This window comes from Musca autumnalis, unplaced genomic scaffold (assembly GCF_047663935.1).
Source record: "Musca autumnalis isolate F117 unplaced genomic scaffold, ASM4766393v1 scaffold_4, whole genome shotgun sequence".
Taxonomy (NCBI): domain Eukaryota; kingdom Metazoa; phylum Arthropoda; class Insecta; order Diptera; family Muscidae; genus Musca; species Musca autumnalis.
This window is the reverse complement of record NW_027411977.1, coordinates 114,248,879-114,264,275: the sequence shown is the minus strand read 5'-3', so window position 1 is coordinate 114,264,275 and position 15,397 is coordinate 114,248,879. Positions and strand designations below refer to the sequence as shown.

General features: G+C 35.9%; 1 protein-coding gene across 1 annotated transcript; it reads left to right on the top strand.

Moving 5' to 3' along the window:
- The first annotated feature begins 4,742 nt into the window (after nucleotides 1-4,742).
- On the top strand, nucleotides 4,743-6,495 carry LOC141400785 (uncharacterized). Its single transcript, XM_073980281.1, has 2 exons — nucleotides 4,743-6,266; nucleotides 6,322-6,495. Exons 1-2 carry the CDS (start codon nucleotides 5,025-5,027, stop codon nucleotides 6,331-6,333), a joined length of 1,254 nt encoding a protein of 417 aa, XP_073836382.1. The 5' UTR covers nucleotides 4,743-5,024; the 3' UTR covers nucleotides 6,334-6,495.
- The last annotated feature ends 8,902 nt before the right edge of the window (nucleotides 6,496-15,397 follow it).

Here is a 15,397-nt window from a genome sequence, read left to right as displayed (position 1 = left end):
TCTGGACCTATGTCAACAATTTTTGGTGGAGAATTTGTTGTACCATTGGGGACTCCAAATGCCAAGTTACAGCCAATTCGGCCTCAAAATGAAGATAAAATCCTCATAATACTTGAAATCTAGTGGTACCGCTATAAGGGGACTATATCAAAACCTGGACCTATTTTCACAATTCTTGGTGGGTTCCCAATGACCAAAAACTTCTCGTCTAAAAATTGCCTATGTTTGTATATAGCCCCCATATACCGGTACCTCCCGATTTAAGGTATTTTAAGGCCATTAGCTACATTTTATGTTTCCAATGTTCTCTTCAAAACATTATTAAGATAAGCCCACAGTATGGTATAGCCCCCATATAACGGTACCTCCCGATTTAATGTATATTGGGGATTTTGGCTAATTCTTTTTTGACATTTGAAATTCTAAGTGGTTCCGAAATTTCTCAACCAAAAATCCCCAATATAGGTCCCCAATATGGTATAACCCTGATGTAAAGTTACCAACACAATGAAGAAATTTTCCACCAAAAATCCCCAATATACGTCCGTATAAATGGTATAACCCTCATGTAAAGTTACCAACACAATGATGACATTTTTAAATACATTTTTGACCAAATGTAGGAGGCATTTGGGGTATCCGTGGTCGAACAATTTTTGTACGTTGGAAACTGCATAATAACATTTTAGTTCAGATTTTTATACCCTACACCACTATGTGGTAAGGGGTATTATGTGTTAGTGCATTTGTATGTAACATACAAAAGGAAGCGAGATAGACCCATAGTTCCTTCTAGGGATATACATAGAATCACTTTCTGAGTCGATTTATGCATGTCCGTCCGTCCGTCCGTTCGCAACATACAGGTCGCATTTGTTGACCGATTTCGATGAAAATTGGGGAATACCATTTTTTTAGCCGTCGGAAGATCAAGTTCGAAGATGGGCTATATCGGTCCAAGTTTTGGTATAGCCCCCATATAACGGTACCTCCCGATTTAAGGTATTTTAAGGATCTTAGCCGCATTGGTTGCCCAAACCAGCTGAAATTTTACATTTGAGGTTCCCAATGCACAGTGGTTCTGCCCTTGGACAAAAATCGAAAATTTGATGGCGACAAATCTGATTGCGATTGAAATAACTATTCTCTAAACATATCAAATTTTTAACATCCAGCATTATTTTTGTAAATTTACATCGGTTATACGCCAAGTTAAGTCGAAGAAACTGTGATTTGTATGTGAGGCATTAAAAACGAAAAATACATCCGCAAAGCATTCGTAGGTTATGAGTAAAATTATAAAAAAATGGAGAGGTAAATGTGTAATTTTCAAAATGAAACTTATAGGTGATGGCATTGACAATGTTTTTGTGAAAAAAAAACAAATTCATAATTCATTTTCTAACTTCATTAAAAATAAATTCTTTATAAATGACTTTTTCAGCTATTTTTAATATAATTACTGTTAATTTATGTTGAGTTTTACTAATGTTGTGAGCATTTGTGAGTCTCGAAATTTTTTTAAAATGCAGGGGAAAGTCTCTAGTTTACGATTAAAAAAAGTCCAGCTGCCCCCATCTGCCACCTGCTAAGTTATTCCTCTTATACCTCGCCTGTAAAATCGTCAAAATTCCCAAAATCGGGAGGTACGTTTATATGGGAGCAATACCTAAACTTGGACCTATACTGAACATTTTTTACAAGGAGGTTTATTGCTCACTCAGAACTCAAAATGCAAAAATACAGCCGAATCGGTTGGAAAATGTGGGTAAAATCGTCAAAATTTTAAAAATCGGGACGTACGTTTATACGGGGGCTATACCTAAACGTAGACCGATATTGACCATTTTTTGCACGGAGGTATTTGGTACACTCAGAACTAAAAATGCCGAATTACAGCCAAATCAGTTGGGAAATTTAGCTAAAATTGACAAAATACCGTAAATCTGAGGGTACATTTATATGGGGGCTATGCCTAAACGTAGACTTATATTGAATATTTTTTGCAAGGAGGTAGTTTATTCACTCAGAACTCAAAATGCAAATCGGTTGGTAAATTTGGCCAAAATCGTCAAAATACCAAAAATCGGGCGGTACCTTTCTATGGGAGCTATACCCAAATATGGACCTACATCCACTAAAAATGGGTTTCTATCTTTTTGGCTTGTTATAAACCTACGTTTAAAATTTGGAGGCGGTAGCTCGATTAGAACTATTTTTGGCACTTTTTCCATACAAGTGGGACCACTGTGCAATGGCCGCGAAATTGCTCCACTAAAAATTGTCAAGATAGGTCCACGGTTCGGTATAGTCCCCATATAACGATACCTCCCGATTTAAGGTATTTTATGGATCTTAGCCACATTTTTTGCCCAAACTAGCTGAAATTTTACATTTGAGGTTCTCAATGGCCGCGAAATTGCTCCACACGCAGAGAAAAAATATTTTTCGCTTTTGTTGGAACAAAAATATATGTTTTGGTTCCAAAAATGTATTTGTTTTGTTCAAACATTGTAATCCAAATCAAAAAATACCATCTTTTGTTCCAAACATAGAAAACAAAAACAACTTTCGAATTTCCGCAATATTGTTAAAATCGTTAACAATACCGATTGTAGGAACTATCATAATCTAATTTTGTTTACAAAAAGTATTGTCAATACAGAAAACCAGCCCAGAAATTTTTGATTTGAGTGCATATACTTCTCATATACACTTTTCGCATAACTTGGATATAAATGTCGCGTATAATATTGCAATCATTGATGAACACAATACATGGTTTGCTGCATTGGCTGACAACAAAGACAAACAAAAAGCCACAAGAACCCACCACAACATAAGGAATAATTAAACACCATAACAAACATGAAAAGGAAAGAAGAATGAAACAAAACAGAAACAAATAAAAACAAGAGTCTCACAAGTACATACACACAAAAACAAAGGTAAAGGCAGCATGTCATACAAACACACCACAACTCACCAAAATTGTTTTTTCAACACGGCATCGAATAGCGAGAGAAGAGAAACAAATTTTCGAAGAAAAGAGAGAAATATTGTTCAGTTGACACAAACTATTTTTGGATTTACAATACTACATGAGGAATCCAACAATATGTTAACAATACATATTTTGCTCTTGGAATATTGTTGGATCAAACATATTTTTTTCTCTGCGTGCATATGTAAGTATTGCTTTTTTATCCGTGATGATTAAATTTCAGGGATAACCTTATTGGCATTAGTCCCTCACCTGAAACTTTCATCTATGGACATATCGAATACCGACTATGCAAGCCAGATATGGTCCGTATAATGATTTTTTGGGTTTTTCGACGGTCAGACAGTTGCAAACGTCGAAAACTTCATATACCCGTAGAATACTTAAAAGGTAGTAAACGTCATAAACCTCAATAATGTATGTTTTCACCATATTTTTCACTTAATACTAATTCTACAATCCTGTCTTTGTTATTGAAGAGCCCCCGTACCTGTTTTGAAAACATACAGGCAGAGAAAAAAATATGTTTGATCCAACAATATTCCAAGAGCAAAATATGTATTGTTAACATATTGTTGGATTCCTTATGTAGTATTGTGAATCCAAAAATAGTTTGTGTCAACTGAACAATATTTCTCTCTTTTCTTCGAAAGTTTTTTCTCTTCTCTCGCTATTCGATGCCGTGTTGAAAAAACAATTTTGGTGAGTTGTGGTGTTTGTATGACATGCTGTCTTTATCTTTGTTTTTGTGTGTATGTATACCAACTCTTGTTTTCATTTGTTTCTGTTTTGTTTCATTCTTCTTCTTTATTTCATTCTTCTTTCCTTTTCATGTTTGTTATGGTGTTTAATTATTCCTTATGTTGTGGTGGCTGCTTGTGGCTTTTTGTTTGTCTTTGTTGTCAGCTAAAGTAGCAAACCATGTATTGCGTTCATCAATGCTCGTAATATTATACGGGATATTTATATCAAAGTTGTGTGGAAAGTGTATATGAGAAGTATATACACTTAAATCAAAAAATTTAGTATCTGGTTTTCAGGGTTGACAATATGTTTTGTAAAAAATTTAGATTATGATTGTTCCTACAATCGGTATTGTTAACGATTTTTACAATATTGCGGAAATTCGAAAGTTGTTTTTGTTTTCTATGTTCAGAACAAAAGATGGTATTTTTGGATTTGGATTACAATGTTTATACAAAACAAACACATTTTTGGAACCAAAATAGATATTTTTGTTCCAACAAAACCGAAAAATATTTTTTCTCTGCGTGTAGACATATTTTTTTATTAATATTTTAATTTTTAAAATAACTGAAATAATTGAAGAATAATCTTAGCACGTCGTCTGCAATGCATCGTAAACTCTACCACTACTTTACGTATATTGTCAAAAACCTTTTTTTTTTTGGTTGGTTTACGACGTTCCTGACGTATGTAATATACGTCAGAAATGTATGTCAGATACGTCATAATTTCCGATAGACCTAAAATTATGTGTTCAGAGGATTTTCAGAATTTCGTGGACCTTTTAGGACTTATGAACTTGTGGAAAAACATATTGTAGTATGCTAGCTATCCTCTTTAACATACTGTAAACATGTCTAGTCTCTAAGCTCCTAGCAAGTAAGAAACCAGTTTAGTCGTTAATTGCTCACTCTCCTACGAGAGTAAAGGTGGGTGCGTTGTTGTGTGGGCATTGATGGCTGCCTAACAAACATGACCGATTAAAAGAATCAGTTCTAAACCAGACACACAACACCGCAGCCGCGCTTACGCTAAAAAGTATAGAATAAACAATCAAACAACTAGAACACTAAAGTGCTTTAAGAATAAGAAATAAAGAAAAGATAATTAAATAACTAAATCACCGAAGTGTTTTTTGATCTGCAGGAACAGTGGGTATACCACAATCTCAGAAGTGGGCGTACGAATTTTTTTTTTCTGCCTACAAAAGAATTAATAAATAAGCAAATAAGTTGCTGCTGACAAGATTTTCCCTTCGGCCAATACATTAAAAATGGAAGGTCAAAAGCTACGTGTTGATACAGAAATGACGACAACTACAGAAGGTGATGATAGAAATGCAGATAATGTAACGCTACGATCAAAAAAAATTATTGTGCCGCTGTTGGTGGACAGCGAGGAGGAACAAAGTGCGGCCATAGAAGTTCAGACAAAAGTACAGTCGGTACAAAAAGAAATAAAATTTGAAGAAAAGAAATTAGAAAAATCTACAGATGGTGAAAAAAGTGGCGAAGAGACAACACAAAAAATTACCGATAGCCCTTCAACAGAAACAAATTTACAGTTAACAACAAAACAATGCAGCCAAAAAGATGAAATGAAGGTCAAATCAAAAATGACAGACGGGGCGTTCGGCGAAATAAATTTGCAGCTACCTAAAAAACATACCGAAAAAGACACAACAACAAAGATGGGAGAAAAAGAGATGGAGTTATTAAAACGAGAAAACGAGCTACTGAAGAAGGAAAAAGAAATGCTGGAGAAGGAAAACAATTTACTGAAGTTACTCTCCGGTAACAACAACAACGATGTGCAGACAACAGAGGGTACCGTTCCCTTGATGCTGGTTAGCAATTTTTTGCCTGAGTTTGATGGCACCACCGATGCAGACTTTTGGATAACTCAACTGAGAGACCTGCAACAATCGTACAAACTCTCCGATGAGATGTTGCGAGCGCTCTTTGCAAAAAAGTTAGTGGGCAGACCGCTGACCTGGCTACATACACGCCGCAACACATTCAAGGAAACGGTAGGAGAAATGTTTGAACAATTTTGTTTGATGTTCGGTTCAAACGAAAGTAAACTGGAGTTGAGAAAAAAATTTGAACGTCGTGTGTGGAAGACCGACGAAAATTTCGCTGACTATTGTAATGAAAAGGTAAAGTTGGCGAGCAAATTAAAACTCGAAGAGGACGAACTACTGGAGTACGTGGTTGAGGGCATACCAAACATTCAGCTGCGACGTCAGACGGTAATGCAGCAGTATAAGAGCGTTACCGATTTGTGCAAAGCCTTGGCTTCGATTACGTTACCAAAAGTGAGTGATGCTGGCCGCGCTGCATCTGCCGCCAAGTTGGATGTCAGATGCTACAATTGCAATAGTGTAGGCCATTATGCGGCTGACTGCAGCAAGCCTCGGCGACAACCGGGAACCTGTTACGCCTGCGGCGGCGACGACCACACGGTAGCCCGCTGCGAAAAGAACAAAAAGAAGAATGCAATGGAGAATATTTACGTAAGATATTTTAGTTATTCTTTTAATTCCAGACATAATTTTAAATTTTATTTAGAAAGCCTCATAGATACGGGTAGCTCAATAAGTTTGGTTAAAGAAGACGTGTTGCCACATGGAACTACAATTTTCCCCTTACAAGATAAAGCCTATTACGGCCTTAATTTTTCAAAATTAAAAACAATTGGATTCTGTATTTCTTTTTTGATATTACAAAATAAATGCTTTAAACTTAAAATGATAGTGGTCGATAGTTCTTCAATGAAATATGCAGTGTTGTTGGGTAGAGACTTTTTGGATATAACAAATAGCAAATTACTGCTATTTGGTTTAGAAACAAGTTCAGTAGACTGTCAAAATATTATGCCACAACAAAAATTACAGACCACTTTATGCTCCACCAATTTGTGTGAAGAACAAAATTTTATGAATCAGTTGTTACAAATTGACGTGTCACAAAATTATGAAGATTTCGATTTGAAAATAGGTACAAACATTCCGCAACAAGTTTCAGATAAATTAAAGACGTTGTTTAAAGAAAATTATGCAGATGTTAAACAGCCACATTTCCCGGAGATACGGTGTGAGATGAAGTTGGTTCTACAAAACCCAAAACCATTCAATTGCCCCCCAAGACGACTTTCTTATGCGGAGAAACAAGAGTTACAGAAATTGTTAGACGACTATTTGAACAAAGATATAATCAGACCTAGTGAATCAGAGTATGCTTTACCCATTGTGTTAGTTAGAAAAAAAACCGGAGACATGCGAATGTGTGTAGATTTCCGAAGCTTAAATAAAATTACAACAAAGCACAATTATCCGATCCCTTTGATTGACGACCTTTTAGAAAGTTTAGCAAATAAAAAACTTTTTACAAAGTTAGACCTTAAAAACGGTTTCCACCATGTGTTTATGAGCGAAGACTCTATAAAATATACGGCGTTTATCACGCCCTTAGGACAATATGAATTTTTGCGCATGCCGTTTGGGCTAAAGAACGCTCCATCGGTATTTCAAATGTTTATAAATAATGTTTTTAAAGATTTAATAAAAAAAGGAGATGTTGTGATATATTTAGACGACATTATGATTGCCACTGTGGATGTTGAGCGACATTTAGAAATCATTGGAGAGGTAATGCGTAGGTTAGTTAAAAACAAGTTGCAGTTACGATTAGACAAGTGTGAATTTTTACGCGACAATATAAAATATTTAGGTTATATAGTTGACTCACAAGGGGTACGAGCTGACGACAGAGGTTTAGAAGCTATAAGAAACTTCCCTATACCGAACAAAATACGGTCTGTGCAAAGTTTTTTGGGTTTGTGCTCGTATTTTAGACGCTTCATAAAAGATTTTTCGATTTTGGCTAAACCACTTTATGACTTGACGAGAAAGGATAAAGAATTTATTTTTGGCAAATTAGAGTTAGATACGTTTGAATTGTTGAAGTCAAAACTTTTGGAATCACCTGTGTTAGCTTTGTATGATCCGTCCGCAGAAACCGAACTCCATTGCGACGCAAGCGCAATAGGTTTTGGTGCTGTTTTGATGCAGAGACGGGATGATAAGAAATGGCACCCAGTGTTTTATTTTTCGAAAAAAGCTACTGACGCTGAATCAAAATTTCACAGTTATGAATTAGAAACTTTAGCAATAGTTTATCCGCTCCGTAGATTTCGAGTATATTTGTTCGGCAAGACGTTCAAAATAATCACTGACTGTAATTCGTTAACCCTAACGCTTAATAAAAGGGAATTAAACCCTAGAATTGCCAGGTGGGCCTTAGAATTACAAAATTTCGATTATACAGTACAACACAGACAGGGACGGCGAATGCAACATGTAGATGCACTAAGTCGCTCATTAGATATTATGATTGTAGAAACCAATACTTTCGAAGAAAATTTAATCATTGCTCAAAATAAAGATCCCGATATTGTCGAAATAAAAAACAAGTTACAGACGTCTGACCATAAATATTATGAGATGAGAAATGGCGTGTTATACAGAAAACTTAAGACTGGAAAATTGCTTTTTGTAGTTCCTGCTCAAATGGAGTCGCATGTTTTGTTTAGGTACCACGATGAAATGGGACATATTGGCATTAACAAAGTTACAGAACTAATAAATAAAACTTACTGGTTTCCTCACATAAACAACAAGGTTAAAGACCACATTCAAAACTGCTTAAAATGTATAGTTTTTTCCCCTAAAAGTGGTCCTGTTGAGGGATTTTTACACAACATTCCGAAACCAACAAAACCTTTCGAGATGATACATATAGATCACTATGGCCCGGTAGATAGAGACAACTCAAAGAAACACATATTCATCGTTATCGATTCCTGTTCCAAATTTGTGAAGTTATATCCCACAAAAACTACCGCAACCAAAGAAGTAATAAGTGCATTAAGTAAATACTTCAGGTATTACAGTCGACCGCGATTCATCGTTTCCGACAGAGGGTCGTGCTTCACTTCAAACGATTTCAAAAAATTCTTAGAGGATCACGATATCCAACATATTAAAATAGCTACGTTTTCACCAGAAGCGAATGGCCAGGTAGAACGGGTTAACAGAAATTTAGGCCCAATGATCGCAAAACTCATAGATACAGAAACCAATATTACTTGGGTAAAAACGCTAGAAACTGTAGAATTTGCGCTTAACAATACTTGTCACAGAATGATTAATGAACATCCCAGTGTAATGCTGTTTGGTGTAAACCAACGAGGGAAAATTTCAGACGGAATTCGAGAAAATGTTGAGTGCGAAGATGTTAGAGATTTGAATTCAATTAGGCAAAATGCAGATAGTAGACAACGTACCGCACAACAATACAATAAAAATTATACAGACCCTAGGAGAAAGCAACCGACACTGTACAAACAAGGTGATTATGTTGTGATAAAAAATATTGACGCCACGATAGGGACGTCTAAAAAATTTACGCCAAAATTTAAGGGCCCATTCGTTGTGACAGAAGTTTTACCAAATGATCGTTATGTTTTACAAGACGTAGAAGGTTTTCAGCAAAGCAGAATACCTTACAAAGGTATTTGGGCGGCACATAATATGAAGTATTGGCACAAAGGGCCCTGCCAGTTAACTGAACACAATTCGCAAGACTCACAACAACGTGCAGAACCACTCACTACAAATAACAGTAACGTTCCATAGGGCAATCGTCGGAAAGAGTCAGGAGATCTTTGTAGTCAGGATTGGCCGAATTGTAGTATGCTAGCTATCCTCTTTAACATACTGTAAACATGTCTAGTCTCTAAGCTCCTAGCAAGTAAGAAACCAGTTTAGTCGTTAATTGCTCACTCTCCTACGAGAGTAAAGGTGGGTGCGTTGTTGTGTGGGCATTGATGGCTGCCTAACAAACATGACCGATTAAAAGAATCAGTTCTAAACCAGACACACAACACCGCAGCCGCGCTTACGCTAAAAAGTATAGAATAAACAATCAAACAACTAGAACACTAAAGTGCTTTAAGAATAAGAAATAAAGAAAAGATAATTAAATAACTAAATCACCGAAGTGTTTTTTGATCTGCAGGAACAGTGGGTATACCACAATATGGATTTGCATTAAGGCTCAAAAGTGTTGCGGAGGTGGTACCTGAATCAATAGTTCACATTGTCTATATTAGATGTGGATCTTATTTTGGGAGTCATTCCTTTCAAAAAATAGCGTGCACACCAGTCATTACAGTTGGGATTACCAAGCAGGACTATAGGAAAAGTTTAGAGTTTCAATTAACTGACATAATTTCGCATATACATTTATCTAATGAAGTGCTTTGCCTTCGTCTGCCACAACAATAACATCCTAATACACCTGAAGATCGGCTTTACCACCCGTGAAACGTAGTGTAATGGTTGGATGCGTGGGACTTCGGTAGACTCCTAATTTTTCAATGTATCTCTAAAGGCCTAACAGCTCAACTCGAAAGAGAATTAATTAAAATATCACTATAAATGGCATTCGCCTTAATAAGGCAAAAATAAAAAATAATTTCAGCATGAGCCAGGCTGGGATTCGAACCTGGGTCTCCGACAACTGAGAGTCAAGGTTGCCGGCGTCTTAGCGTTCTAAGCCCCCATCAACTTGTCAAAACTTTAGTAGACAATAATTGATGATCAAATCAAAAATAAAATCTTCTGATATAGAAGAGCAATTACTAATGATGTAGGAATAAAACTTACCATAGTATTTGTGAACATTGAAGAATGGGATTACCAAGCAGGACTATAGGAAGGCTCAAAAGTGTTGCGGAGGTGGTACCTGAATCAATAGTTCACATTGTCTATATTAGATGTGGATCTTATTTTGGGAGTCATTCCTTTCAAAAAATAGCGTGCACACCAGCCATTACAGTTGGGATTACCAAGCAGGACTATAGGAAAAGTTTGGAATTTCAATTAACTGACATAATTTCGCATATACATTTAACTAATGAAGTGCGATATATATACTAGTTTCCAAGCGTTGCCTTCGTCTGCCACAGCAACAGCATCCTAATACACCTGAAGATCGGCTTTACCACCCGTGGAACGTAGTGTAATGGTTGGATGCGTGGGACTTCGGTAGACTCCTAATTTTTCAATGTATCTCTAAAGGCCTAACAGCTCAACTCGAAAGAGAATTAATTAAAATATCACTATAAATGGCCTTCGCCTTAATAAGGCAAAAATAAAAAACAAAAATTATGAACTTTTGTGAGAGACGTACCTTAAGGAATAGACCGACATGGCCCAATTTCGAACGTAAATTTCAAATTGCATTTAACATTCGAGGACATAATACGATATGAAATGTTTTGGGTCATTTTCTCAGGAAACATTGACTTGCCCCCACTAAAAACTTGTATCATGGTATCAAAACCTTTCTCGATGAGGTTTTAAACTGCACTTTTCCGAAATTTTGTGTGGGAGGTACCCGAAGGAGTGGACCGATATAGTCCATATTCGAACCTGATATGATGATAAAATTAGTGAGAAACAAACGATTATATCGGGGGCTCTATATGGCGCGTCATCGTAGTTCTTTCCAAAACATGGGTTAATATTAAAAATTTTCCGGAAAAACAAAAGTCCAATTAACGACCAATTCGCTGACTAAAATCTTCAAAAAAGTGTCTTGTACCTTTAGCGTACACTAAATACCAAATTTCAGTTATTCCCGTTGAATAATGTGGATAAAATTTTCAAAAAAACCGAAAATCGGATGAAGACGTCCCAGCAAAAATAGTCTTACTAAATAATGGGTTTCCATAGTACTTTTTGGTAGTCGTAACTACTTACAAAACCCCCTACTAACCCATTATTTTAACAAGGACATGTCGCACTGATTTACTATTTATTCTACGACACTAGAATAACTATTTATTCTAAGGCCACTGGAAGTTGAAATATAAGCTAAAAAAATTATTTTTTAGAACAGTTGAGGTGGAATTTGTTTTCAATTTCAACACACTTCATATTTTTATTTTATTTCGCTCTATGCTAGATTTGAAGACACGAACTTCTGCTTTGTAGCCGCATACACTACACACTATGTCACGCGTACGTAAATTAACGGTTGTTTAAACGATTACATGTGGACCAACAACTGTTCTTGTTGTTAACAAAAAGTACCCGGCCGACGGTGAACGTTGAACACACACATTACTGTGATGTTATATATGGGAAAATGTTGCCAATTATTTCATATTCCATTTCCAAAAAATTTAATTTTTTTTTTTGATTGCTTGAGTGGAGTATTCCCCCATTGGCTCAACTTCATTTATTACCCTCTATTACAGAGAGTAATGTTTTTCAAAACGAACTGACAGTGTTGCAAAATTTTACTGATCGCTACCAATATCATGATTTCATCCCGGCGAAGGGAATTATCAATTGGCTTCTCAGTTTTTGAAATGATGCCTTTTTAGCGAAAAACCGAACTCTTTAAGTGTCTAGTATTCTCATATGAATGAGAATCTCACTCACTTTTCGGCTTTTCCAAAGAAACGCCAAAACCAAAATATTTTGCAACATGTCAGCACGTATCAACTAAGAATTCTTCGAATTCTGTGAGTTGAAAAGAACACCAACGCAGTTGCCTGTGAGGTTGTTATTGGAATTTTGTTTTTTTTTTGTTTTTAACAAAGCTCCATTCGCCCGTGCCTCGGCTGTTTTTTGTTAACAATAAACAAAACAAACATTTAATTTTTTTCTTTTCGCGCTACATTAACGATTTTTGGTACATAGGTTAAGAAAAATTCCCCAGTACAAATCCACTCGCGAGCAAATTTTTGGTTGTTGTGGACAAATGTTAACGCGGTTTTACTTCTGCTTTTAAGAAAAAAATATTACAAAAACGCTAATTATTTTATTGAGCACAATTGTCACTAAAAAGTTATTACGAAGTGACGTCATTAAGTAGATTGCATAACATTTGTAAAATGTTACTCAGCATTCGCGGAATTTACAAAAAATTTACAAAATTTTAAATGTAATCCGATTTTTTTGAAAATAAGGGTCCATTTACAACTCAAAAATTACAAAAAAATAACAGTTTTAAATAAAGACTCCACGGGGAATCATAATGAGACCAAACTTATAATCATCGGGATTGTAGTTAGGATATTATAGCCAAAGTAAGCACATATTTGTGTTACAAAAAACTAATTTTGGGTTGGAATAATAGTTTTCACATGCGTTCTATTATCTATCAATGAATTATTAAAATATGTGTAAATCGCGTAATTCTCAAAATCGTTTTGTCAGCATGTGATTTTCATGTACAGCAAGAACATATCTTTTAATTTGTATATATTTTTCGAAATATAACTTGGACGCTTAGATGTAGCATCGGCTGCATCTAAGCATTAAAAAACCTATAAAACATCTCTAATTTGCGCAAAGTACAATACATTTTGTTCCGCATCCGGTTTCAGTGTCACCACGAAAGTCTACATCGATATAAATCTATTTCAAGGCGATCAATCAGGAACCGTGGATGTAGCATCACACACTATCTTTTGTGATAACATTAATGTTGCTCCCTTATCAGTGAAGTTTTTAAATCTCTGTTTCCACAAAAACGAAGACGCTGCACTAGTTTTTTCATCGCAGAATACGCGATAAAATGCGCGATATTTTCGAAAACAATTTTAGATGATTTTCCTACCTTGGAATTTCTCGTATCTCGCGTTTTAGTAGATGGAATTTCACGAGTAAAGATTTATTAGATCCGCAACGTAAAAATCTAAAATTTGCAATCAAGTACGAGTAAATCGAATGATAATTGTAAAAATTAGGCCCGAAAAATATGATTTTTAGAAAAATGTTCGCACAAAATTTTCGTATTTGGATGCAGATTTCTGTGAAGCTGTGTAGGCTACATTCACGACACATATATCAAATAACTCAGAATCGCGAGTTCTACAATCCTATATGTGATTTTTTGACAAACCTGTTTGCGGAACGAAATTAGAAGAAAATTTCAAAAAAAAAAACCACTTAAAATCTGGCTTTAAAATGTCAGCATCATTTAATGGTAGACGGAGATCAAATTTTGAAAAGTTATACACTAGAGAGATGATCCTTATTTAGTTGCCTTCTACTTTTACTTTGGCGGAAAAATCGTGAAAGGTGTGGTTTAATCACAAATCGAGAGAAAACAAAAAAAGACACGTTGGCTTCAACCCATTTTTACCATTATTTAACATAAATGTAGCCACAGCTTCCACGCAAATTAATATTTAAGGCCAATATTTTTTGCCAAGTCTAAAAACATTTCATTTTATCCGAAAGCATGTAATTTGTAGAATATTCAGCCACATTTCTCGAGTTTTTAAAGGCTAAACCTTGGCTTTAACCATGTTAAATGTTCAAAAATATTGCCCGTATACAGTATGACATTTTTACCTTAAGTCGTAGTTTCCATTTTTCAAAGTAAACACGCAGCTCTTCTAGGTAACTGTTCATCCTACGTCTTAGAGCTGCGACCAGTGGTCCCTCATAAGCTATCACAACATCGTCCGCATATACCAGTAACAAACCATCTCGAGGGGGTACAGGTATGTCACTAATATAAATATTATATAGCAGGGGCTCTAATATTGAACCTTGAGGCACACCTGCTAATATTTGTCTTCGACTAGACTTACATTCACCAACTTTAACTGAGAAGTATCGCCCTCGAGAAAGCTGGCACCAGTCTACATAGATTCTCACTGAAGCCAAGTGACTTGGGCTTGTTCAAAATTCCATGAAGTCAGACACTATCAAAGACTTTTGCCAAATCTAAGCTTACAGCTAGCGTGTCATATCTTTTGTTGAGCCCCTCGGATACAAAGTCCGTGAAGCAAGCAAGGGCATGGGTTGTAGAAAATCCTGACATGTCTTAATTGTTTTTGTATAAACATTTCCAATATTTTGCCAAAAGATGACAACAGAGAAATAGGCCTGTAGCTATTGCATTTTTTATCACCCGTTCCTGGTTTCTTGATAGGAACCATAAGAGCAATTTTCCACACTTTTGGGTAATAACAAAGATTGAGGCAGTGATTCTAAAGGATCGCGAGAAATTCCAATACAACACAACTTGCTCGCTTTTCAGCTAGATCACCTGATCAGTCTATACAACATTATTTTCTTCGTGGGCCATCGAGAAATCGCCAATTCAACATCTGCTACTTTCACAAAGCACTCAGCTCCCATTGTGACATATCAGTGACAGCCGAACAGTTAGCTAGAAAATCACTGCCAAACGTTACCAAGGCATTCCCCGTGTCGATCCTTTCTCATATATGAGAACACTAAAGGAATTGTCACTAGGAAATTCCCCTACTCGTCACGTGTTTTCTATGTGGTCAGCTAGCATTTGAGCTTTAGCTACTTCATCACAGATAATATTACCAGTAGGATTGAGGAGGTCACTAACAGGATCTCTACCAGCCAAACCAACAGCTGCCTTTACCTTTCGGTAGGTATTACTGTTTACTGAAATTACCTGGATGTAAGTTTGTCTACGATCATTTTCGAATTGATATATCGCATCCTTAATAATACGACTAAGGTTGCGTATATCTGCTTTTAATAATGCCATTCTGTCGGGATCATGTGCTCTACGC

Excerpts from the sequence above, each read along its gene's own strand:
- LOC141400785 (XM_073980281.1), top strand. The coding sequence starts at position 5,025 with ATGGAAGGTCAAAAGCTACGTGTTGATACAGAAATGACGACAACTACA.